Source organism: Salvelinus alpinus, chromosome 34 (genome assembly GCF_045679555.1).
Source record: "Salvelinus alpinus chromosome 34, SLU_Salpinus.1, whole genome shotgun sequence".
In the NCBI taxonomy this organism is placed as follows: Eukaryota; Metazoa; Chordata; class Actinopteri; order Salmoniformes; family Salmonidae; genus Salvelinus; species Salvelinus alpinus.
Window position 1 is genome coordinate 18,723,604 of NC_092119.1, and position 26,509 is coordinate 18,750,112.

At 43.3% G+C, this 26,509-nt stretch overlaps 1 protein-coding gene across 10 annotated transcripts in view; it reads left to right on the forward strand.

Annotated features, from left to right (window-relative positions):
- Positions 1-26,509, forward strand: part of LOC139563835 (bromodomain adjacent to zinc finger domain protein 1A-like) — a 38,566-nt gene that overhangs the window by 6,431 nt on the left and 5,626 nt on the right. For 4 of the 10 annotated variants that reach the window (XM_071382766.1, XM_071382769.1, XM_071382767.1 and 1 more), the window contains exons 4-23: positions 4,027-4,179; positions 4,355-4,453; positions 4,581-4,668; positions 8,803-8,937; positions 9,197-9,251; positions 9,460-9,620; positions 9,747-9,842; positions 10,121-10,259; positions 10,443-10,589; positions 10,814-10,909; positions 11,018-11,242; positions 11,690-12,109; positions 12,270-12,833; positions 13,089-13,264; positions 13,755-13,897; positions 15,967-16,136; positions 22,142-22,210; positions 23,537-23,611; positions 23,756-24,003; positions 24,279-24,439. In XM_071382766.1, coding sequence (XP_071238867.1) covers positions 4,027-4,179; positions 4,355-4,453; positions 4,581-4,668; positions 8,803-8,937; positions 9,197-9,251; positions 9,460-9,620; positions 9,747-9,842; positions 10,121-10,259; positions 10,443-10,589; positions 10,814-10,909; positions 11,018-11,242; positions 11,690-12,109; positions 12,270-12,833; positions 13,089-13,264; positions 13,755-13,897; positions 15,967-16,136; positions 22,142-22,210; positions 23,537-23,611; positions 23,756-24,003; positions 24,279-24,439 — 3,420 coding nt within the window. Of the gene's footprint in view, positions 1-4,026; positions 4,188-4,354; positions 4,454-4,580; positions 4,669-8,802; positions 8,938-9,196; positions 9,252-9,459; positions 9,621-9,746; positions 9,843-10,120; positions 10,260-10,442; positions 10,590-10,813; positions 10,910-11,017; positions 11,243-11,689; positions 12,110-12,269; positions 12,834-13,088; positions 13,265-13,754; positions 13,898-15,966; positions 16,137-22,141; positions 22,211-23,536; positions 23,612-23,755; positions 24,004-24,278; positions 24,440-26,509 lie in introns of those variants that run through there. The other 6 variants (XM_071382772.1, XM_071382774.1, XM_071382770.1 and 3 more) reach the window with 5 other exon arrangements.

Below are 26,509 nucleotides of genomic sequence, written 5' to 3' on the forward strand. Positions count from 1 at the left end.
ACTTCTGACGTGATATGTACTACGCAGCAGAGCACAAGCAAATGGCTCAGCTTCAAAATGTTAATGATACCTGAGTACTAGCCATACCTTAGTTATTGATGAAAATAACCCACTGTATAAGGCTCTGATCAGGCCCTACACCCAAACAAGGGCACTGCGTTCATCCACCTCTGGCCTGCTCGCCTCCCTACCTCTGAGGAAGTACAGTTCCCGCTCAGCCCAGTCAAAACTGTTCGCTGCTCTGGCACCCCAATGGTGGAACAAACTCCCTCACGACGCCAGGTCAGCGGAGTCAATCACCACCTTCCGGAGACACCTGAAACCCCACCTCTTTAAGGAATACCTAGGATAGGATAAAGTAATCCTTCTAACCCCCCCCCCCTTAAAAGAGTTAGATGCACTATTGTAAAGTGGTTGTTCCACTGGATATCATAAGGTGAATGCACCAATTTGTAAGTCGCTCTGGGTAAGAGCGTCTGCTAAATGACTTAAATGTAAATGTATAATGTTGAGAACTACTGAGGTGGGGTAGTAGAGCTCTAACTGGACCTTAGAAGCCCCATGGACTTGTAATACAGGGGTTTTCAGTGATTTAGCTTTGTTTCCTATTTGCTATCTCCTACGTGACTTACCAATGCATTGGGCAACAAAACAAACACTTTCATTCTATATATATATACTACACACACATATATATATATATATATATACTACACACACAGTTGAAGTCGAAAGTTTACATACACTTAGATTGGAGTCATTAACTCGTTTTTCAACCACTCCACATTTCTTGTTAACAAACTATAGTTTTGGCAAGTCGGTTAGGACATCTACTTTGTGCATGACACAAATAATTTTCCCAACAATTGTTTACAGACAGATTATTTCACTTATAATTCACTGTATCACAATTCCAGTGGGTCAGAAGTTTACATACACTAACTTGACTGTGCCTTTAAACAGCTTGGGAAATTCCAGCTTTAGAAGCTTCTGATAGGCTAATTGACATAATTTGAGTCAATTGGAGGTGTACCTGTGGATGTATTTCAAGGCCTACCTTCAAACTCTGTAGACCTCCACCAGTCTGGTTCATCCTTGGGAGCAATTTCCAAACGCCTGAAGGTACCACATTTATCTGTACAAACAATAGTACGCAAGCATGAACACCATGGGACCACGCAGCCATCATACCACTCAGGAAGGAGATGCGTTCTGTCTCCTAGAGATGAATGTACTTTGGTGCAAAAAGTGCAAATCAATCCCAGAACAACAGCAAAGGTACTTGTGAAGATGCTGGAGGAAACAGGTACAAAAGTATCTATATCCACAGTAAAACGAGTCCTATATCGACATAACCTGAAAGGCCGCTCAGCAAGGAAGAAGCCACTGCTCCAAAACCACCATATAAAAGCCAGACTATGGTTTGCAACTGCACATGGGGACAATATTGTACTTTTGGAGAAATGTCCTCTGGTCTGATGAGACAACAATAGAACTGTTTGGCCATAATGCCCATCGTTATGTTTGGAGGAAAAAGGGGGATGCTTGCAAGCCAGAGAACACCATCCCAACCGTGAAGCACGGGGATGGCAGCATCATGTTGTGGGGGTGCTTTGCTGCAGGAGGGACTGGTGCACTTCATAAAAATTATGGCATCATGAGGGAGAAAATGATGTGGATATATTGAAGCAACATCTCAAGACATCAGTCAGGAAGTTAAAGCTTGTTCGCAAATGGGTCTTCCAAATGGACAATGACCCCACGCATACTTCCAAAGTTGTGGCAAAATGGCTTAAGGACAGCAAAGTCAAGGTATTGGAGTGGCCATCACAAAGCTCTGACCTCAAACCCATAGAAAATCTGTGGGCAGAACTGAAAGCGTATGCGAGCAAGGAGGCCTGCAAACCTGACTCAGTTACACCAGCTCTGTCAGGAGGAATGGGCCAAAATTCACACAACTTATTGTGGGAAGCTTGTGGAAGGCTACCTGACACGTTTGACCCAAGTGAAACTATTTAAAGGCAGTGCTACCAAATACAACTTGAGTGTATGTAAACTTCTGACCCACCGGGAATGTGATGAAAGAAATTATGCTGAAAGAAATAATTCTCTCTATTCTGACATTTCATTCTTAAAGTGCTGATCCTAACTGACCTAAGACAGGGAATTTTTACAAGGATTAAATGTCAGGAATTGTGAAACTGAGTTGAAATGTATTTGGCTAAGGTGTATGTCAACTTCTGACTTCAACTGTGTGTGTTTTTGCCCCCATTGTTCTCACCAATTGCTGGTTATGACGTTGCAACTCCTCAATGGGCTCGGGAGAGGCGGCGGTCGAGACATGCAAACATAACCGCCTATCCGCCTGCTTCACACTGCTCACTTTACCCGGAAGTCAGCGGAGGGCTCCGTATAGCTCCGCATTGACATGATTGGTTGACAGTAGGTGGCGGCGGTAAGATCCTGTTTAACTTCTTATGGCTGCATCCCGCTACCGGGATCGATATGACAGCAGCCAGTGAAGTGCAGGGCGTCAAATTCAAACAACAGAAATCTCATAATTAAAATTCCTCAAACATACATGTGTCTTATATCATTTTAACAGTAATCTTGTTGTTAATACCACCAAAGTGTCCGATTTCAAATATGCTTTTCAGCGAAAGCACTACAAACGATTATGTTAGGTCACCACCAAACCACAATAAGCACAGCCATTTTTTCAGCGAAATAAAGCAGAAATAGAGAAGATTAATCACTAACCTTTGATGATCTTAATCAGATGACACTCATAGGACTTCATGTTACACAATACATGGATGTTTTGTTTGATAAAGTTCAAAATCTGAGTTTACATTGGCGCGTTACATTCACTAGTTCCAAAAACATGAATTGATTTTGCATAGCCACATCGTTTCAACAGAAATACTCATCATAAATGTAGATGATAATACAAGTTATACACATGGAATTATAGATATACCTCTCCTTAATGCAACCGCTGTGTCAGATTTCAAAAAAACTTTACGGAAAAAACAACCCATGCAATAATCTGAGATGCGCTCAGAAATATAATAAAATTAGCTGCCATTTTGGAGTCAACAGAAACCAGAAAATACATGATAAATGTTTCCTTACCTTTGAACTTCATCAAAATGCAGTCCTAGGAATCCCAGGTCCACAATAAATGCTTAATTTGTTCGATAATGTCTGTTATTTATGTCCAATTAACTACTTTGGTTAGCGCGTTTGGTAAACAATTCCAAAGTCACAAAGCACGTCCACTATAACGTGACGAAATGTCCAAAAGTCCCGTAACAGTCAGTAGAAACATGTCAAACGATGTACTGAATCAATCTTTAGAATGTTGATAACATACATCTTGAATAACGTTACAACTGGAGAATTAGATTGACTTCAGATGAGCGGTGGAACGGAGGTCCTCCTCATTTGAACGCGCATGGTGAAAGCATGGTCAGCTCGTGGCAGTGGTGACTAATTCCTGTCTCCTTCGGCCCCCCTTCACATTAGTCATCAGAAAGTTCTATTGACTGTTGACATCTAGTGGAAGCCGTGGGAAGTGAAAACATCAATATCTCGCTGTAATTTCAATGAGAGCTTGGTTGAAAATCTGCCACCTCAGAAAAAATCCAAAAAGGAAGTGGAACTTCTCAGGTTTTTGCCTGCCATATGAGTTCTGTTATACTTACAGACATAATTCAAACAGTTTTAGAAACTTCAGAGTGTTTTCTATCCAATACGAATAATAATATGCATATATTAGCAACTGGGACTGAGGAGCAGGCAGTTTACTATGGGCACCTCTGTGTACCTTTCATCCAAGCTACTCAATACTGCCCCTGCAGCCATAAGAAGTTAAACAAGCTCACTTCCTTGACAACTTCCTTCACAACAGCTCTGCTACACAAAGTGGAAGAAGTATAAATGCCCTGACTTCTGCAGAGGCCGTATCGCCTTAAGTGCTGTGTTTTTCAATCAATTGAAATGTGTTTTGAATATTTCCTACAGGCAGTTATGTGAAATCCTGGATGTGCAGTCTCCCCACCATTCCAACGGGCTGGTCAATGGGCATGCCAAACTTCAGATGGAGGGGGACTTCATCGTCATCAGTGACAGTGAGGAGGACGACACTCCTAAAAGCCCCAAATCAAAGGCCAATGGGTCAGTCTGTAAGCCAAGCTATTCAGAGCTGCATCCTATTCCCTATGATCAAAAGTAGTGCACTTTTTAGGGACTAGGGTGCCATTGCACATGCACACCAAGTCTTTGCCCCTGTTTAGTTTCTTTGTTAGCATGGATTAATACCTTTTTGTTCCCCCCCTTGTCATGTTTAAAGCAAGAAAAAGAAATCTGTCAACCCGTCTGTGTTCAAGTACAAAGTACGGCCCATCAAGGAAGGCAGTGTTCCCATATTCACCAAGGCTGGTCAGATGAGGTGAGACTAACCTACTAACTAACAATGTTCTGTTGGCTTGCATTGTTCTTATTCAACAGTTAATCCCCTCTGACTTTTTAAACGGAACCACTAACCGTTATTCCTGTCTCTTGCTCGCTTATTTTAGCCGTAAGAAGAACACGTTTTCACGAGACAGACTAAAGCTGCTGCTCAAACAGCACTGTGAACCACAGAACGGAGTCGTTATGATCAAGGTATTAAGATTGATCTTTAAAGTATTATGAAATATGCCCGTTGGTGTGTGAGTTCCTTTTTAAGCAAAAACTCTAAGGATCTTGTGGCCATTTCAATCAAGTAGGGCTGTCCCCGACTAGAGAACCTTGGTCAACCAAAATGTGTCTGTTCTTTCGACCAATCGATTTGTAAATGTTAAATGTGTATTTTTCCATATAGACAGACCCTATGTGTTTTTTAAATAAAATCCACTGTATGCATTGAGCTTATCTGATGCTTTAAGCTTACTGTTCGATGAAATAACACAGAAATGACTCGAAGGAGCCAGAGATCTAGATGACCCAACCATTCTCTTCAAACTACTGCTGGCTTTCGCAGTGTCATTACTCTCCTGAAGTTGCTTATAATAGGCTATACGAGGAGTCGGCAACCGTTCTCATGTGGAATGCCAATTTCTTACCAATTCTACCAATAACTGGCACGCAGATGTTTTTCATATTAACATTTTTGTGTATAACAGTTTCATTTATAATAAGTCTTCATATCTCAATCATTGTCATGTGATTTAATAAAAATATATCTAAAAGAAAATGATACTTTTTAGGTTTAACTTCTATTTAATCCCAGCCCCCGTTCCCGCAGGAGGTCTTGTGCCTCTTGGCAGGCCGTCATTGTAAATAAGAATTTGTTCTTAACTGACTTGCCTAGTTAAATAAAGGTTCAATAAAATAAATATTGCCTACTTAAATCTAACAAATTAAACATTAAATCACATTGTCTACGCATGGCCTGTCTGCAATGAACTGGAAAACGTATTAACTTGGCTCAGGCCTGAAGCTGGTGCTAGTGAACTTGCAACATTGTATCACATTTCTGGGCCTTCAGTTTCCTGCACCAGTGAGCTTGGGACAGACACAGCTGTTCGTTCGGAAAGTACTCAGACCCCTTGACTTCTTCCACATTTTGCTACATTGCAGCCTTATTCTAAAATTTAAAATCTACACCCAATACCCCATAATTACAAAGTGAAAACATGTTTTTAGAAATGTTCACATTTTTATAAAAAATAAACATACCTTATAAGTATTCAGACCCTTTGATATGAGACTCGAAATTGAGCTCCAGTACAGCCTGTTTCCATTGATCATCTTTGATGTTTCTACAACTTGATTGGAGTCCACCTGTGGTAAATTCAATTGATTGGACATGATTTGGAAAGACACACCTGTCTATATAAGGTCCCACAGTTGACAGAGCATGTCAGAGCAAAAACCAAGCCATGAGGTCGAAAGAATTGTCTGTAGAGCTCCAAGACAGGATTGTGTCGAGGCACATATCTGGGGAAGGGTACTAAAACATTTCTGCAGCATTGAAGGTCCCCAAGAACACTGTTCCCTCCATCATTCTTAAATGGAAGAAGTTTGGAACCACCAAGACTCTTCCTAGAGCTGGCCAAACTGAGCAATAGGGGGAGAAGGGCCTTGGTCAGGGAGGTGACCAAGATTCCGATGGTCACTCTGACAGAGCTCTAGAGTGCCTCTGTGGAGATGGGAGAACCTTCCAGAAGGACAACCATCTCTCTGCAGCACTCCACCAATCAGGCCTTTATGGTAGTGACCAGATGGAAGCCACTCCTCAGTAAAAGGCACATGACAGCCTGCTTGGAGTCTTCTTAAAGGACTCTGACCATGAGAAACAAAGTTCTCTGGTCTGATGAAACCAATATTGATCTCTTTGGCCTGAATGCCAAACATCACGTCTGGAGGAAACCTGGCACCATCCCTATGGGGAGCGTGGTAGCAGCATCATGCTGTGGGGATGTTTTTCAGTGGCAGGGACTGAGCGATTGAGGCAAAGATGAACGGAGCGAAGTACAGAGAGATCCTTGCTGAAGCCCAGTCGGAGGCCCTGAGCAGGTTAACAGGACAACGACCCTAAGCAGACAGCCAAGACAACGCAGGACTGGCTTCGGGACAAGTCTCAATGTCCTTAAGTGGCCCAGCCAGAGCCCGGACTTGAACCTGATCGAACATCTGGAGAGACCTGAAAAATAGTTGTGCTGCGACGCTTCCCATCCAACCTGACACAGCTTGAGAGGATCTGCAGAGAAGAATGGCAGAAAATTGTAGCGGTTACCTAAGAAGCTTATAGCGGTTACCCAAGAAGACTCAAGGCTGTAATCACTGCCAAAGATGCTTCAGCAAAGTACTGAGGGAAAGGTCTGAATACTTATGTAAATGTGATATTTCAGTTTAATTTTTAATACATTTGCAAAAATTTCTTAACCTGTTTTTGCTTTGTCATCATGGGTTATTGTGTGTCAGTTGAGGGGAATTAAAAATATATACAGTGGGGAGAACAAGTATTTGATACACTGCCGATTTTGCAGGTTTTCCTACTTACAAAGCATGTAGAGGTCTGTAATTTTGATCATAGGTACACTTCAACTGTGAGAGACGGAATCTAAAACAAAAATCCAGAAAATCACATTGTATGATTTTTAAATAATTAATTTGCATTTTATTGCATGACATAAGTATTTGATCACCTACCAACCAGTAAGAATTCCGGCTCTCACAGACCTGTTAGTTTTTCTTTAAGAAGCCCTCCTGTTCTCCACTCATTACCTGTATTAACTGCACCTGTTTGAACTCGTTACCTGTATAAAAAGACACCTGTCCACACACTCAATCAAACAGACTCCAACCTCTCCACAATGGCCAAGACCAGAGAGCTGTGTAAGGACATCAGGGATAAAATTGTAGACCTGCACAAGGCTGGGATGGGCTACAGGACAATAGGCAAGCAGCTTGGTGAGAAGGAAACAACTGTTGGCGCAATTATTAGAAAATGGAAGAAGTTCAAGATGACGGTCAATCACCCTCGGTCTGGGGCTCCATGCAAGATTTCACCTCGTGGGGCATCAATGATCATGAGGAAGGTGAGGGATCAGCCCAGAACTACACGGCAGGACCTGGTCAATGACCTGAAGAGAGCTGGGACCACAGTCTCAAAGAAAACCATTAGTAACACACTACGCCGTCATGGATTAAAATCCTGCAGCGCACGCAAGGTCCCCCTGCTTAAGCCAGTGCATGTACAGGCCTGTCTGAAGTTTGCCAATGACCATCTGGATGATCCAGAGGAGGAATGGGAGAAGGTCATGTGGTCTGATGAGACAAAAATAGAGCTTTTTGGTCTAACTCCACTCGCCGTGTTTGGAGGAAGAAGAAGTATGAGTACAACCCCAAGAACACCATCCCAACCGTGAAGCATGGAGGTGGAAACATCATTCTTTGGGGATGCTTTTCTGCAAAGGGGACAGGACGACTGCACCGTATTGAGGGGAGGATGGATGGGGCCATGTATCGCGAGATCTTGGCCAACAACCTCCTTCCCTCAGTAAGAGCATTGAAGATGGGTCGTGGCTGGGTCTTCCAGCATGACAACGACACGAAACACACAGCCATGGCAACTAAGGAGTGGCTCCGTAAGAAGCATCTCAAGGTCCTGGAGTGGCCTAGCCAGTCTCCAGACCTGAGCCCAATAGAAAATCTTTGGAGGGAGCTGAAACTCCGTATTGCCCAGCGACAGCCCCGAAACCTGAAGGATCTGGAGAAGATCTGTAGGGAGGAGTGGGCCAAAATCCCTGCTGCAGTGTGTGCAAACCTAGTCAAGAACTACAGGAAACGTATGATCTCTGTAATTACAAACAAAGGTTTCTGTACCAAATATTAAGTTCTGCTTTTCTGATGTATCAAATACTTATGTCATGCAATAAAATGCAAATTAATTACTTAAAAATCATACAATGTGATTTTCTGGATTTTTGTTTTAGATTCCGTCTCTCATAGTTGAAGTGTACCTATGATAAAAATTACAGACCTCTACATGCTTTGTAAGTAGGAAAACCTGCAAAATCGGCAGTGTATCAAATACTTGTTCTCCCCACTGTATATATATTTTAGAATAAGGCTGTAATGTAACAATGTGGGAAAAAGTCTAAGGGTCTGAATACTTCCCGGTGTGTGTGTGCGCTACTGCTTGATGACAAAAAAAATCTTCGTCAACTAATTTGGGTCAGCCCTAGAATCAAGTAACTGTCATTTTACGCTAGTGTTGTTGCCAACAGTTTATTTGTGTTTCATGCTTAGGCATCAACTGTTGCTAAGTACAAGTTGGCAGAACAGCACTTCTCCCAGTTTTTCCCTGACCAGCCGCCTGTGTTCGTCTTCAGTCCTCCTCCTAAAGGGCGGAGCAGGCCCAAGAATGACTCTTCTCCTCGAGAGGTGAGGATTGGCACTGTAGTTGTCCCAAATGGCCCTACAGGCCCTGGTCAAGTCGTACACTGTATAGGGAATAGGGTGCCATTTGGGACACATCCCATATGTACACCCTTTGTTATAACATCTTCGCTGAGTAATCATAACAATCTTATTATATTGTAATACTAACATTTTGTGACTTCCACCATGAATTTGCTCAGTACGACTTGTGAAGCATTTTAAGAGACGATTGTGTTTTGATTATTTATTTCCTTTACTGAAGGCAGCAGAGGAAAAGCTTCGTCTGATGCAGCAGAAAGAGGAGATGATGGCTACGGGTGAGTCCAGTAGATTAGTTGGATATTAGTAGATAATTGTTATCATGTAAGTGCAAAAAGTAGTGCACTGTTAGCGTGTAAGTGCTAAGGAGATGTACGAATGATCCCATGGTTTGGCTGCCACATTTAATCTATATATCAAGAATGGTGACTTTCAAAGCATTAAAACAATATGCGTTTGTTTATGCAATAAATCTGTCATGTTCAGCACATGAAAAGGCCAATCGGGAGAGGGAAGATGACCTGGGGGCCAAAAAGAAAGAGAAGGAGGACAAGGAAAAGAAGAGGGAAGAGATGAAAAATATGTTTGAAGAGGAGAGGCAGAGGAGGAAAGAGGAGAAAGAACGCATGAAAGTGGAAAAGGAAAAAGTACGTTACGATTAATGTTATTTTTGATCGATGTCACTGGGTTTTTAATTTACATTTGTACACCATACAACGTCTCGGATCACTTAATATAGATTATACTGTATGTATCGTTATACTATATTACAGGAGAGAGAGAAGCTGAAGGAGGAGAAGAAGAAATATGCAGAGAGACTAAAGATCTGGAGCAAACCCAGAGAAGACATGGAGTGTGACGACCTGAAGGTGAGCAGCCCCAACCTTAGCTAGTTTTTGTTTGGCCTCATCCTCCGTAATTGAAACGCTTACTTTTTCTAATTGATACAAGAAAGTTGGTGCTGTATAGGCAACTTCTGTGTTCGATATGAGTTGGCTATACAGCAGAAACACATCTGCGACCATGTTAGCCTTTTGTGTTTTAAGACACAAAGGTTGTGAAACATTGTCCTAAATGGGATCTCTAAGTTGGTAAGTAAAGTTAGCATGTTTTGGCCTCTGACTCTCCTCCATGGAATCATGTCCAGGATCTCCCAGCCCCTGTCCCGGTGGAGACCCGTCTGCCTGCAGAGCTGTTCGGAGATGCTCTCATGGTGCTGGAGTTCCTCAAAGCCTTCGGAGAGCTCTTTGACCTCAAGGACGAGTTCCCAGAAGGCCTCACACTCGGTGAGAAACACTAGCAAAACATTGTAAAAATACAATCACTGGTTCTACAACTTTAGGTTTATCACCCATGTTTGATATTAGAATATAGTTAATTGTGTGAAAGTACACTGGTACAGTGACAGTCTGGTTTAGTGTGTGTTGTCAGGAGTTTTCTGACTGTTGGGCCTTGTCTGTGTGTTCCAGAGGTTCTGGAGGAGGCCCTGGTGGGGTCGGACCCCGAGGGGCCACTTTGTGAGCTGCTCTTCTTCTTCCTGTCGGCCATCTTCCAGGCCCTGGCTGAGGAGCAGGAGGAGGTGGCCCGCGACCAGGTGGCGGAGGTTGATGCCAAAGGTAGGGACAGAAACGGGCCCCGACAACGCTTGTTTACTGTCAACACCCTATTTAGTCTACTTAACCCATCCTGATTGGTCACCAAATATACTTTGGTAGGGAGCAATACAAAGTTATCAATGGTGACATTTCACCCAGGCTGTAGGATTGACAGACTAATGACAAGGTTTAGCATATTGCAAAATATATTAGTTTGTCAGTGTGTGAATCTTCCTTGTTGTCAGATCTGAGTGAGGCTCTGGATGATGATGCGGACCCCACCCAGTCTGCCATCAGTGCTGTGGCTTCCCTGGCTGCTGCCTGGCCTCAGCTCTACCAAGGTGAGAGAAGGACTACAGTCTTTAATATAGTCAATGTTCATATACAACCACTCGCATATTTGTTTCTTTTGTACTGAGAGCCTGACTCTTCAGTGCATGTCTCCGTAGGCTGCAGTCTGAAGCAGTTGGACCTGGACAGCTGTACTCTGTCAGAGATCCTGAGGCTGCACATCCTGGCATCGGGGGCTGACTGCAACTCTGCCAACGCCAAGTTCCGCTACCAGAAACGTGGAGGATTCGGCTCTACAGACGACCCCTGTGTTGAGCTAAGGCTGGCCAACCCTGGGTTGCTCAAGAGGCTGTCCTGCACTGCTGTCTACGACCTGCTGCCAGGTGACACTGACACACACACACACACACACACAGCCTCTTCAGGTTGTTGCTTAAGGAAAGAAGCAGAACTGAAGAAGCTATCCCTTTTTCTTTGTGCCCCCAAGTGTTCGGATGTAGGCTACTAGTAAAGTTATCAGGCCTGCCAATCAGACTCAGGAAGAAAACAAGTTTCCTAGTAATATGGGTCATATCTGGTTAACTGTTTGGTCTAGAAACACGCTATTTAAGCTGTAGTAATGGTACAGCCACGGAGTTGAAGACTATGCAAACTTTTTTTCTCTCTCTAGGGTTCCTGGAAACAACGGTAGAGCGACGCTTAATCATTACAACATATCTGGCTTTTATTAGAATTCCAGTTATCACTCAAATTGTCACACTTCAGAGCCATGCTTGGGAATATGTACTGTTTATCGAATTGAGTGTAATTTGTCTGGTGTTCTGTCCCAGGTGAGAAGCTGAAGATCCTCCATGCGTTGTGTGGTAAGCTGCTGACTCTAGTGTCTACCAGGGACTTCATAGAGGACAGCGCTGACGAGCAGAGACAGGCCAAGCAGGAGCTCAGGGAACTGAAGGCTGAGCAGCACCGCAAAGAGAGGGAAGAGGCTGCAATCAGAGTACGGAAGAGGAAGGAGGAGAAGTTAAAAGAACAGGAGATGAAATTGAAAGAGCTGCAAGAGAAACATGAAAAGCTGATGGAAGGAAGAAACGGCGACATGAAAACTGAAGAGATGAACACCAGCACTGAGAGCCTGAAGGAGGAACATCAGACTGAAGATGAGGAGGAGCAGACGATCAACAGGACTAGGAAGAGTAATAGCCTTCAGTCCTCTTGGCATACTGCTAGCAATCATAGAAAGCGTTCACATGGTGTGACTCGATCAATTGTTGCGCATAACAGTAGAAAGTACATTTTGCAATGGAAATGTTCTATATTCTGTAGTCCAGTTCTATATGCATCGTCAAATATTTTCACCTCTGGTTAGTACCATATTGCCATTCTAACACAACCCTTTGATTTCACCCTTAGTGATGGACAGCAATCTCAAGGAGAAGCAGCCTAAAGAGGTGAGCGCTGAGCAGCAGCCGAGGGAGAAGGATCTCCAGGAGCGCATCCAGAAGGTTGCAGCCTGCACTTATATCCTCCCCCTGGGGCGCGACCGCCTATACCGTCGTTACTGGCTCTTCCCCTCCACATCTGCCCTCTTCGTTGAGGATGACTATTTCGGCCTGACTGAGGACATGCTGGATCCCCAGGAACCGACCTCTGAACAGGAGCCAGCCAAGGCTGAGGAGATGGAGGTGTCTCAGAACGAGGCAGGAGAACCAGAGGACCTCTCCCAGACAGGCTCTACCCCAGACCCTGACTCCAAACCCATCCTCCCAGCCCCCGTCCAGAGCAGCTCTGCTCCCCCAGTGAACCGTCCTAACCACTGGGCCTTCTACAGCAGTCCCCAGGAGGTGGAGGCACTGATCGAGGCCCTGAATCCACGGGGTCACAGGGAGAGCACCCTGAAGGAGGTCCTGGTGCAGGAGAAGGAACGTATTGCACAGCTCCTCGGTACAGCAACTGCTGACCGCTACCACCAGACAGGTACTGACTACTGCAGTCTACCAGACTGGCTAGACTAGAGCAACCTGATCCAAATGGCAAATCAATAAAATGTATTTATGAATCACTTTTTATTATTTTACATCAATTGTCATCAAGTCGACTATGTTGGTTTGTCTCACTGCACTTCAGCTGACAATCGCTTCAGGAGTGAATGATTGAATGAGAGAGTGGAATATCCCAAACTACTGGACGTTTGGGATACTCACTGTTTTGCCTGTCTTTTTTTCTCTCCAGATATTAAACCAGAGGCTGGTGTTAACAAAGCTGTCTCAGCCAAGTCCAAGGCTGCTTCTGCTCCTCTTCCAGAGGGCACAGCGGCTCCTGCTGAGGACTTCTTGGGCAACAGGCTGAGAGACCTGTTGCTAGATATAGAGGACCGCATCTACCAGGGTACACTGGGACAAGTCAAGGTTAGACTACATCTACCAGGGTACACTGGGACAATTCGAGGATATACTACATCTACCAGGGTACACTGGGACAGTTCGAGGTTAGACTAGATCTGCCAGGGTACACAGGGAATAGTTGAGGTTAGACTACATCTGCCAGGGTACACATGTGCAAGTTAAGGCTTTGGTTGGGCAATAGCTCTTTCTGATTAATAATTTGTTTTATTTCACATAGTAATTAAGTTGAGATGCAAACGCATTACATTTTAGTCATTTAGCATACCATCTTATCCAGAGGGACTTCCATTAGTGCAAATCAGTTCATTCTTATAGTAATGATTAGGTAATTACACTTGGGTAAGATGAGGAATGAGATGGTATGCAGAAATGCTGTATGTTGAGTCATGAATTGCATCTGAATGCAACAAAAAAATAACTCACAAACTTTAAATACAAACGTAAATTTCAGTGAGTAAAAACATGGGTTATTGTCTGATGTCTTGTATGGTAGGTGATGGAGAGGAGTGTATGGAGGAAAGCACTGGAGGAAGGCCACTATGAACTACTGAGCCCTGAGCTGAAGGGGAATGGTGTCACTAAAAGAGAGAACTGTGACGTGGAGAACATGGAAATACATTACTTGAAAAAAAACAGGTAAGTACTGTACAATCACCACACGATAGTCCAGTCTGTCATCTTGTGCACTGACATTAGCTAGCTATAATGAATATGGTTTAGGGATGTAAACGTTAAAACAAAGTTGGGAACCGAACTGAACCCCCCCCCACATAATTAAAATCAGTGCCGTTGTCACAGCATTATTTTCTGTGTTATAGCCTAACTAGACTATATGGTTATAAAGGCTTGGGGAAAGTCGTGTAATTTAAATAAAACCAGAGGAAGAGGAACTTTAGGCAACAAGGTGAATTTGCAAGACAATTCCGAGATGTAGATTACCAAGACGTATGCTCATGCCTGCCCCGCCTCTCTCACCCTGCCTGCTCTTTCTCTTTGCTACTGACGAGTGTTCAGTCTTTGGTATGCTGCATGTAGAATATCCTAGCTTAGGCTATTCATGGGACCGAGATGGAGGTACAGTATCTTCAGGCCAGTCTTTCGAGCACGGGGTTGGCTTATCTTCGTTGCTGAGTGGGTGGGGGTGTGTTTGCCTCATTATATGAAATGACCGTAGGCTACTGGTATAGCCTGTATCGATTAGGCCTACCCTTTTCAGATAAAATGGTATGTGGCCCTTTGAAAGTGCTACTGCATGTCTTTTAGGCTACACTACGGCTTCTAAACGTCAACACGAAACCTTCTCTTATATGAACGGTATTTTACTTGTCTGTAAAGTAACGCTGCTTCTAAAGTCACTTCCATCACGTCACTTCCATCACTAGGCAACCAGAACTGTCAATCCTAACATTTGCACAACTGGACAACTGCATGTTGTCCATTTGTCACATCCCTAATATGGTTACATTGAGTTCAATTATGGTTACGTCTGAGAAAAAGGCATAGCCACCAGACACTTAAATGAGTATTTTTTTTTATTCCCAGTGTATCTTTATTGACTGCCTGAGCTGAGACTGCACAGGATCAGTAAAAAGCATATCTTTTTTTCCCCCCGTGTTACATGTTTCATTGGTCAGGTTACAGGAGCTGAAGGCTGAGACCAAGAGGTTAGCTAGATATATGGTTACAGTGTGAGTTAGTTGAGAAAAAGCATTATGTTGACTAACCCCAGTCCATACAAATTTGCACAACCGCGGCTTTCAAACGAGGCTGCAATGAAAACTAATGGGACTGTGTTGTCATCAAAATCTGGGGTGTGTTGTAGGTTCCTATTCAAGCATCGATAATGGCTTGGTAAAGCATGGTAATGGCTCGATAGTATTGGAGAAAAGTAGAAAAAACTGAACCCTCTGACGCTGTACGTTAAATTGTGATGTCGTACAGCCCCTCTCCACCAGGTGTAGCCCTTCTCTCACGGATTAAAAACAGGAAAGGGACAGGGTAAGGAGGGATACCTAGTCAATTAACTGAATGTATTCATTTTTTGCGCCATCACTGCAAGCCATCATGACTTTCAAAAGCCGTGACAGCCTCTGTTTACTTCTGAAGATAACTTCAGCGCCGCCCTAAAAACCCAACTCAAATTCAACACACGCCTTCAAATAGGTATTTAATGACGCATATAAACTCTTTTATAGTGTTTTATTTACATTTTAGAGGTGATAAATTGGACAGGTCGGGTGAAAAAAGCCGTTTCCCCACCCGACATTTAAAAAAAAGACCCGACGAAGCTCATTGCCTTCAATCATGCAGAGACGGGCAGCATGAAGGTCTCGTCATTGATTTTGCTGGAAACGGGAGAAATTGTGCTTTACAATGGTATTCATATTACAGTTGACCTGGAAGTATTATGTTTTTTGGGTGCTAAAATAAGGTAAAGTGTAAGTTACAGTGCGATGTACAAAAGTGTGTTAGCTAACTATAGGTAACAGACTTGTAAAAATGTGGTGTGGAACTCTTTTTGTCAATGTTTGTAATGGGGAAACTCATGACCCCAAGAACAAGCAACATCTGGTACAATAAGTCATACATTCCACATACCTTCCTGTTTTCTTTTTTTTTTTTATCCCCACAGTATCTTAGACTGTGCTTCCCCAGGAGTCAAAGTTTTTAACACAATCTCTCTCGGTCTTGTCCATGTTGTGCAGGTTACAGGTGTCATTGTTCAGGGTACAGGAACTGAAGGGGGAGAGTATGAGCACAGCGCCCACCAGCCCCAACACCCCTCAGATGGTCAACAACACTGTCCACTACCTGGCTCAGGCCCTGGCCCACATCCAACAGGGAATTGAGAGAAAGTTCCTCAAGGCTCCACTGGGTAGGCCAGCAAAACTCCTCCTCGCATCATAACGCCTTCCTGCAAAGAAGAGGAATTGTTCCAATTGGCACCCTAATATCTTTTATAGTGCACTACTTTTGACTAGGGCTCATAGGGAATAGGGTGCCATTTGGGACGCACAGTGTGCACACTTAGATCAATGCTAATTGTAGTAATTTTGAGATCCAGATTGAGACTTTTCCTGGATTAAATTTTTTTAAATTGAGAATCTCTTGAAATGCATTTTAGGCCAAGCTTCTAGTTACAGACGATGTTCCCTCTAAGCTGCAGCTCCCCGGGGGACTGCTGCGCACAAATATCAGCCCACTGAGAGAAGAACAAGATTTAACTTCTTTACTCGACTTTCTAGAGCAGTGGTCACCAACTGGGTGATCTCCAAGGCATTCTTAGTCCATCACAAAACATTTCTGTAAAAAACCCAACGATAAAGCCAATTGTTTTGTTTTGTATTCATCACGGGCTGTAGGTGCACCCGCTTCAGCTGCCCTGCGCAACCATTTCATGTGTCTGAAGGTACAAACTCTGCCTTCCCGGCGGGCCCAGGGAGGCCTACCCGCTAGCCACTCGGATGGCTTAGATGACCTTGTCTGCAGTAACGTAGCAGGCATAAAAGAAAGCTCCAGCTAAGTTGATACTGTGAGATTTCAAAAATGTTAAAACCATGACTAGAGAGACTATCAATGAATAGAGCAAAGAGCTGCTGTTTTTCAGTGAGTTCATGTTTAAGTTATAAGCCATAAAATGCATCTTCTGCCTATTTCCACTCAGCGCTATAACAAGCACTGCAGCAGTAATGAATGAGTAGGAAGGCTTTAAAAAATATATATATATATATTTCACCTTTATTTAACCAGGTAGGCCAGTTAAGAATAAGTTATCATTTACAACTACGACCTGGCCAAGATGGTAAAGCAAAGCAGTGTGACAACAACACAGAGTTACACATGGGATAAACAAACGTACAGTCAATAACACAACAGAAAAATATATTTACAGTGTGTGCAAATGTAGTAAGATAAGGGAGGTAAGGCAATAAATCTGCCATAGAGGTGAAGTAATTACAATTTAGCAATTAAACACTGGAGTGATAGATGTGCTGATGATGATGTGCAAGTAGAGATACTGGGGTGCAAAAGAGCAAAAATAAATAACAATATGGGGATGAGGTAGTTGGGTGTGCTATTTACAGATGGGCTGTGTACAGGTACAGTGATCAGTAAGCTGCTCTGACAGCTGATGCTTAAAGTTAGAGAGGGAGATATAAGTCTCCAGCTTCAGAGACTTTTGTAATTCGTTCCCGTCACTGGCAGCAGTGAACTGGAAGGAAAGGCGGCCAAATGAGGTGTTGGCTTCGGGGATGACCAGTGAAATATAACTGCTGGAGCGTGTGCTACGGGTGGGTGTTGCTATGGTGACCAGTGAGCTGAGACAAGGCGGGCTTTACCTAGCAAAGACCTATAGATGACCTGGAGCCAGTGGGTTTGCGACGAATATGTAGCGAGGGCCAGCCAACGAGAGCATACAGGTCGCAGTGGTGGGTCGTATATGGGGCTTTGGTGACAAAATGGATGGCACTGTGATAGACTACATCCAGTTTGCTGAGTAGAGTGTTGGGGGCTATTTTGTAAATGACATCGCCGAGGATCGGTAGGGTAGTCAGTTTTACGGGGGTATGTTTGGCGGCATGAGTGACGGAGGCTTTGTTGTGAAATCGGAAGCCGAATCTACATTAAATTTTGAATTGGAGATGCTTAATGTGAGTCTGGAAGAAGAGTTTACAGTCTAGCCAGACACCTAGGTATTTGTAGTTGTCCACATATTCTAACTCCGAACCGTCCAGAGTAGTGATGCTAGTCGGGCGGGTGCGGGCAGTGATCGGTTGAAGAGCATGCATTTCGTTTATGTAGCATTTAAAAGCAGTTGGAGGCCACGGAAGGAGTGTTATATGGCGTTGAAGCTCGTTTGGAGGTTTGCTAAGTGTCTAAAGAAGGGCCAGATGTATACAGAATGGTGTCATCTGCGTAGAGGTGATGCAAGAGCGACATCATTGACATGCATACATACGTACATGCGTAGAAAAGAGTCGACCCGAGATTTGAACCCTGTGGTACCCCCATAGAGACTGCCAGAGGTCTGGACAACAGACCCTCCGATTTGACACACTGAACTCTATTTGAGAAGTGGTTAGTGAACCAGGCGAGGCAGTCATTAGAGAAACCAAGGCTGTTGAGTATGCTGATAAGAATACAGTGATTGACCGAGTTGAAAGCCTTGGCGAGGTCGATGAATACAGCTGCACAGTATTGTCTCTTATCAATGGCGGTTATGATATTGTTTAGGACCTTGAGCGTGGCTGAGGTGCACCCATGAGCAGCTCGGAAACCAAATTGCATAGTGGAGAAGGTACGTGGGATTCAAAATGATCTATGATTTTGTTAACTTGGCTTTCGAAGATTTTAGAAGGGCAGGATGGATATAGGTCTAACAGTTTGGGTCTAGAGTGTCTCCCCTTTGAAGAGGGGGATAGAGGGTCCAGATGATTCTAGCCCAGCTGATTTGTAGGGGTCCAGATTTTGCAGCTCTTTCAGAACATCCGCTGTCTGGATTTGGGTGAAGGAGAAGTGGGGGGGGGGGACTTGGGCAAGTTTCTGCGGGGGGTACAGAGCTGTTGGTAGAGGTAGCCAGGTGGAAAGCATGGCCAGCCGTGGAGAAATGCTTATTGAAATTCTCGATTGTCGTAGATTTATCGGTGGTGACAGTGTTTCCTAGCCTCTCCTAGTGCAGTGGGCAGCTGGGAGGAGGTGCTCTTATTCTCCATGGACTTTAGTGTCCCAGAACTTTTTGGAATTAGTGCTACAGGATGCAAATTTCTGTTTGAAAAAGCCAGCCTTGGCTTTCCTAAGTGACTGTGTCTATTGGTTCCTAACTTCCCCTGAAAAGTTGCATATCGTGGGGGCTATTCGATGCTAATGCAGAACACCACAGGATATTTTTGTGCTGGTCAAGGTCAGACAGGTCTGAGGTGAACCAAGGGCTATATCTGTTCTTTGTTTTAATTGTTTTTTTAATGGGGCATGCTTATTTACAATGGTGAGGAAAGCACTTTTTAAAGCGCAACCAGGCATCCTCTACTGATGGGATGAGGTCAATATCCTTCCAGGATACCTGGGCCAGGTCGATTAGAAAGGCCTGCTCGCTGAAGTGTTTTAGGGAACGTATGACAGTGATGGTCGTTTGACCGCGGACCCAATATGGACTCAGCCAATGAGGCAGTGATCGCTGAGATCCTTGTTGAAGACAGCAGAGGTGTATTTAGGGGGAAAGTTGGTCAGGATGATATCTATTAGGGTGCCCGTGTTTACGGATTTAGGGTTGTACCTGGTAGGTTCCTTGATAATTTGTGTGAGATTGAGGGCATCTAGTTTAGATTGTAGGACGGCCGGGGTGTTAAGCATATCCCAGTTTAGATCACCAAACAGTACGAACTCTGCCCCCCATCCATCTTCAATCAATTCACATATGGTGTCCAGGGCACAGCTGGGGGCTGAGGAGGGTCTATAACAAGTGGCAACGGTGAGAGACTTGTTTCTGGAAAGCTGGATTTTTAAAAGTAGAAGCTTGAATTGTTTGGGCACAGACTAGGACAGTATGACAGAACTCTGCAGGCTATCTCTGCAGTAGATTGCAACTCCTCCCCCTGGCAGTTCTATCTTGTTGAAAAATGTTGTAGTTTGGGATGGAAATGTCAGAATTTTTGGTGGCCTTCCTTAGCCAGGATTCAGACACGGCTAGGACATCAGGGTTGGCGGAGTGTATCGATAGGCTTGGGTATTTTTTTAACGTCAATATTTCACTTTGTCTGTTCATAGGAGTAACAACATGAATTTGTGCATGAGGCAGAAATAATGCGGTGCGACTCGAGTTTCACCATCAGCTGGAAGATGGTGTCCGTTTTTTGGTCAGTGGAAGAAAGGGATAGTGGAGTGATGTTGAGAAGCAGACCCTCAGTCTGCTGCGCTCTCCTTCCACTAAGGCTGACCATCATATCCAGGCACCATCCACCCAGTAAAATAAAAAGCAAATTATTTAAAATGTATTTTGTTGTAGGCAGAATGCATCAGAGTAGGATTCTATTGCAATGACACACATGACTCAGCCTGTACTTTATATAGACCAGTGTTGCATTAACTATCAGACCTGCAGTAGGCCTATATGCAAATAGACCATTGCCATATGGATCTGTGCCATTTACGTTGAACTGGACTGTGTTTACAGCATGAGCGGTCGTGAGTAGATGTTTGAGATCAAAGCGGAGGCTTCATGTAGCCACGTGTGCCCATTTTGTTCATATCCTTTGCTAGTTAGTGAGTTATTAGCCAAGTTATAGATCATTTGTTGTCAGGAATAGGGGATGGATTGCTTCCTACAAGAGCACAAAATGTGTACGTTTCTAGGCATCTTTGAAAAGTGAGTCAGGTAAAAAAAAAAAATAATAATAATCTTAAAGGGACAGTGTTGTATTTTGAAACAGGCTTGAATAAGCTAAGTCGGCAGAGGGTAGCATAATTTGTCTGCTTCTTTGTAATAATGGTATGGGAATAATAGTGCGTTTTTAATTTTGTGAAGTGGTTTCTTGTGTCAAACACAACCACATTTTCAGTCACGTCCTTGTCTGAAGGACAAGTGGATAAACAGGTTTGTCAAGCCCTGCATGTTTTTTTCAAAAGTCTCATGGAATGTTGACCTACATTGAGCACTTCACATTGGCTGCTACTGTAGGCTGAATGATAGAACATCTATTTCCATGTTAAAATGTTATGGAAGGCATTTTCTCCATTGTTTTTGATGGTAGGCCACTCTTGTAGGCCTACATTATGATCAAATAGCCACAGTAGCCAACTTGGCCACTGTTATAACTAACTAAAAGTGGGGACAGCCTCAGTGTTCAAAGTAAACGCACGCTGGAATTTTCACAACGTTCAAGTCTGCACTCAGCAGCCCTGAAATTTGCTCCGTGATGGAAAAAATTGGAGGGAACATGGTCAGAGGCCTTTATCTGAGCATATTTTAACTAGGGCTGAGTAGTTAGTGCTTACTTGAGGTCAGCTCGATTTTATTTAAATAATCACTGATTTTGATTGTTTGAGTTGAATTCTGTAACAATAAAACAATTAATACAAGTCCTGTGATGGTAGTGACTGCCCATTACTGCTTATCACCGATTAACCATTTATTCGCATTACTTTAAAATATTTTGTGTTACATTTATTTTATTTGACTTTATTTAATTACTAGTCATCTCTATAGATCTGCTTCCTATGCTGTCTGACAAAATCACTATTTTGTAGTTCTTCAAAGTAATAAATAAGGCATACTTTTATGACTGCTGAATGCCAACTATCAGTCACTTACATCATGTATTTTCAGGGAGAGATACCTCGCGAAGCAACAGCTGCTCTCTATATCCCCTCACGATCACGAATTCTTCTTCCTCTTCCATACCAGGCATAAAAGAAACAGACCGGACAAGTAGATGCACAATGGCTTATGGTCATTGTAGGTAGTTTAGCGCATAAAATTAAGAATATTGGCCTGTTGTAGAAGGGAGTTGTAGTTTCCAGTGCACAGGCTGGATCTGATTCATCTTTAGAGAATGCGCTCATTGAGCTCACAGGGGGAAAAAATAGATTTAAAATAATTGAATCGATGTCAGTCAGTTTTAAAAACTGAAAAATAAGACATTTTGGTTAATCTCTCAGCACTACTTTCAACAGGCCTTATCTGCCAGCCAGACAGGGAATGAGTGCTACCTGTGATTTAATGTCTGCTGTGAACTGTATTTTTCACACTTTTAACTTGTCATTCGAACAGTTCACGCTTATTATCTTTTAGGGTTTAGCGCTTTTGATTATGTTTGACGTACAAATTGATATCTTTTGACTGTCATGGCAAAACAGTGCCTCACCTTATTCCCCCTCCAACAGGTGACGAAGACTCTAAAAAGGACCAGAAGGCAAAGAAGGAGAAGAAAGATGAGGATCAACACAGTGAAAGTAAGGATGATAGGAAGCAAGAAAGGCAAAATGAAATCTTGTACTTTTTCCTCTAGCATAACGGATTTGATGGTCTCACTCAAAAGACTGGTTGTACCCCAATAAAGGTAACCTGAAATTAGATGATAATAATTAATTATATATTTTAAGGGAATTAGTGAGTGATTGCCATTGATCTTACAGTTTGTTTCCCCTCTGAGTGCGGTGACAGTGGTGGGACTGTTGGCTTATATTGTAGATGATGGAGAGGAGTGTTGCATTCTGTGACATGTTTCAAGTTTTTTTTTTTTTATGTCACATGCACAAGAAAAGTGAAATGCCTTTCTAGCAAACTCTAAACCAAATAATGTAGTAATCAATGTAGCACTAAAAATAACACGGTAGAACAAAAACACCCGGGAAGGTAAGAAGCTATATGCAGGGATACTGGAGTGTTGGCGGTAGATGTATAGGGGTAAGGTGACTAGGCATCAGAATATATGATAAACAGTAGCAGCAGCGTGAGTCCTGTGTAACAATAAAATACAAGGGTGGATCAACTCAGTCAGTGTAGCTATTTAGCAGTCTTATGGCTTGGGGATAGAAGCTGTTCAGGACTCTCTTGGTGTCAGAGTTGATGTACCGCTAGCCATGCGGAAGCAGAGAGGACAGTCTATGACTTGGGTGGCTGGATTTTCTGGGCCTTCCAGACTGTCTGTCTCTTCTCTCTCTGAACCTCAGACGGTAGGGACGGTGGTCGGGTCTAGGGATAGGCACGGATATTTGAATATCCAAATGGACGTTAGTGTTTGATTACTTGCGAGAGTATACTTATACTTATTTAATAAGAGGCCTATTTTTAAGAAAAATGTAATTATCGACATGACAGTGCTACATACAAGGATAGATCATGACATTAGACATTTTAATAAAACGAGTTGACAGGTTTTTTGAGTGCGCCCCCATAAAGAAAGATGTAATGATAGACAACACACTTTTCGTGCGTGTAGCTTATTGTCGGACGATCAAAGCAGCACTACTGTCAGAGGCTCCTTGTGTAGCAAGTGAAGTGGGAGATTTCTAATCGATGCAAAAAGGAATACAAATTACAGAATTAAGTTGGCTAAATTAGAAGTAGTAGGCTGCAATGATTAACCAACAGGTAGGCTGTTTTTTAATATGAATGGATGTGGGGAGTGTAGCAAAATAGCCTTAGTTAATTAGCATTGTTAGCTGGCTAACTTAACTGGCTAGTGTAGTTAGCTAGCTTCTTTAACCTATCGCAGCAACAAGTTTGTCTAACTTGAGCAAATAGGTTTGGCTACTTTCTCTCTCCTTCCTTGTCAGACACACTGGCCTCCGCTCATCTCGCGCCCCTCCCCACCATCTGTGCTGAAACGAGTGCAGCAAGACATTATTGCAGTAGGAAAAGTTGTTTCTTTTAAACACATCTATTTCGACTATCTGGGTATCTGAAAAAAATTGTGACATCTTAAATGCCCATCCCTTGGTGGTGAATACTACTGTAATAATGTCTGACTGTATGTCTCTTCTCTCTCTGACCAGACGGTAGTGACAGTGGTCGGGTGGTGAAGACGGTCCAGGAGCGTTGGAGGGAGTCTCTGCTGGGTTGTTCCAGCATGTCCCAGGTCTTCCTCCACCTCTCCACCCTGGAGCGCAGTGTCATTTGGGCCAAGTCCCTGCTCAACGCCCGTTGTAAGGTCTGTCGCAGGAAGGGAGATGCAGAGAACATGCTGCTGTGTGACTGCTGCGACCGAGGACACCACATCCACTGTGTCCGCCCGAAACTCAAGGTAGGATGGATGATGCTTTTCTTCACACATGGCCTATGGATACCATGTGTTTCCCCTACAATTTTAATGGCGGGGCAAGCACCCTCTGCCCCCCCCCTAAAATAATTGGATCTCGATCAATAAAATTGGTATGAAACCTTTTTGAGGTTCATTTGAGGACCCTGTTGTCTTCAAAAGTAACCTGCTGAAAGAGTGTAGTTCCCGGTCGCCTGTAACTCTGCTGTCTACTGTACCGGTGTAATCTAAACCTCTTCTTTGCTCTGTGTTGTTTCCAGGCCGTCCCAGAAGGGGACTGGTTCTGCCCTGAGTGCCATCCCAAACAGCGAGCCAACCGCCTCCCCTCCCGCCAACGGTCCTCTGTCGACTCTGAGGAATTGGCGGAAGAGGAGGACTCTGAGGAAGAAGACTCTGGGGAGGAGACGACAGAGGAGAAGAGGTGTGTTCTGAGCGTCACTGTACTTCATTGGGTTGAAAGTAGGCAGACCCCGTTTAGTCCATAGGCTGTTGGTTGAACCGAGACTTCTTTAGTCAAGTATTCACTAATTATATATATTTTTGTGGTACAAAACACCTGTCTAATTTGCGCCTTTCTCAGTGAACTAATCCATTGTGGACGCCGTGGGGATGGCACAGTCCATCACTCCGAGACGTGCTACTGAGGTTGTATATGTTGATATTACATAAGAACAATGCTGTAACACGAATAAAAATAATATTTATTCTATAACAAATGCGCTTTCTCCTGCGTTGGTGTTCGCAGTCCACGGTTCTGAAATGTAATCTTCAGTGTGCCGTTGAATTGGTGCCTTTCCCTATATGTTGCTATGTGCATAATAGCGAAGTTAACCAGCGTATCGGTGTTGAGAACAATACGGCGTGGCAGCAACGAAGTGAGGAAACGGGCCTTGCCTTAATTGTCTAAGAAAATTTAGGAGAGGAAACCCCAATTGAATTAGGTATATAATCCAATAGCCTAACTGTTTAATTTGCCTGGCTTTATAAAGCCATATATACAGTTTAAGTCTGAAGTTTACATACACCTTAGACAAATACATTTAAACTCAGTTTTTCACAATTCCTGACATTGAATCCTAGTAAAAGTTCCCAGTTAGGATCACCACTTTATTTTCAGAATGTGAAATGTCAGAATAATAGTAGGGAGAATGTTTATTTCAGCTTTTATTTCTTTCATCACATTCCCAATGGGTCAGAAGTTTACATGCACTCAATTAGTATTTGGTAGCATTGCCTTTAAATTGTTTCACTTGGGTCAAATGTTTCGGGTAGCCTTCCACAAGCTCCCCACAATAAGTTGGGTGAATTTGGCCCATTCTTCCTGACAGAGCTGGTGTAACTGAGTAAGGTTTGTAGGACTTCTTGCTCGCAAACGCTTTTTCAGTTCTGCCCACACATTTTCTATAGGATTGAGGTCAGGGCTTTGTGATGGCCACTCCAATTCCTTGACTTTTTTGTCCTTGAGCCATTTTGCCACAACTTTGGAAGTATGCTTGGGGTCATTGTCCATTTGGAAGACCCATTTGCGACCAAGCTTTAACTTCTTGACTTATGTCTTGAAATATTGCTTCAAAATATCCACATTATTGTCCCTCATCATTATGCCCTCTATTTTGTGAAGTGCACCAGTCCCTCCTGCAGCAAAGCACCCCCACAACATGATGCTGCCACCCCTGTGCTTCACGGTTGGGATGGTATTCTTCGGCTTGCAAGCATCCCCCTTTTTCCTCCAAACATAACGATGGTCATTATGGCCAAACAGTTGTATTTTTGTTTCATCAGATTAGAGGACATTTCTCCTAAAAGTACCATCTTTGTCCCCATGTGCAGTTGCAAACCATAGTCTGGCTTTTTTATGGCGGTTTTGGAGCAGTGGCTTCTTCCTTGCTAAGCGGCCTTTCAGGTTATGTCGATATAGGACTCGTTTTACTGTGGATATAGATACTTTTGTACCTGTTTCTGCCAGCGTCTTCACAAGGCCCTTTGCTGTTGTTCTGGGATTGATTTGCACTTTTCGCACCAATGTATGTTCATCTCTTGGAGACAGAAAGCATCTCCTTTCTGAGCGGTATGGCGGCTGCGTGGTCCCATGGTGTTTATACTTGCGTACTATTGTTCGTACAGATGAACGTGGTACCTTCAGGCGTTTGGAAATTGCTCCCAAGGATGAACCAGACTTGTGGAGGTCTACAATTTTTTTTTTATCTGAGATCTTTGCTGATTTTCCAATGATGTCAAGCAAAGAGGCACTGTGTTTGAAGGTAGGCCTTGAAATACATCCACAAATACACCTCCAAATGACTCAAATTATGTCAATTAGCCTATCAGAATGATGTCATTTTCTGGAATTTTCCAAGCGTTTTAAAGGCACAGTCAACTTAGTGTATGTAAACTTCTGACCCACTGGAATTGTGATACAGTGAAATAATCTGTCTGTAAACAATAGTTGGAAAAATGTCTTGTGTCATGCACAAAGTAGATGTCCTAACCG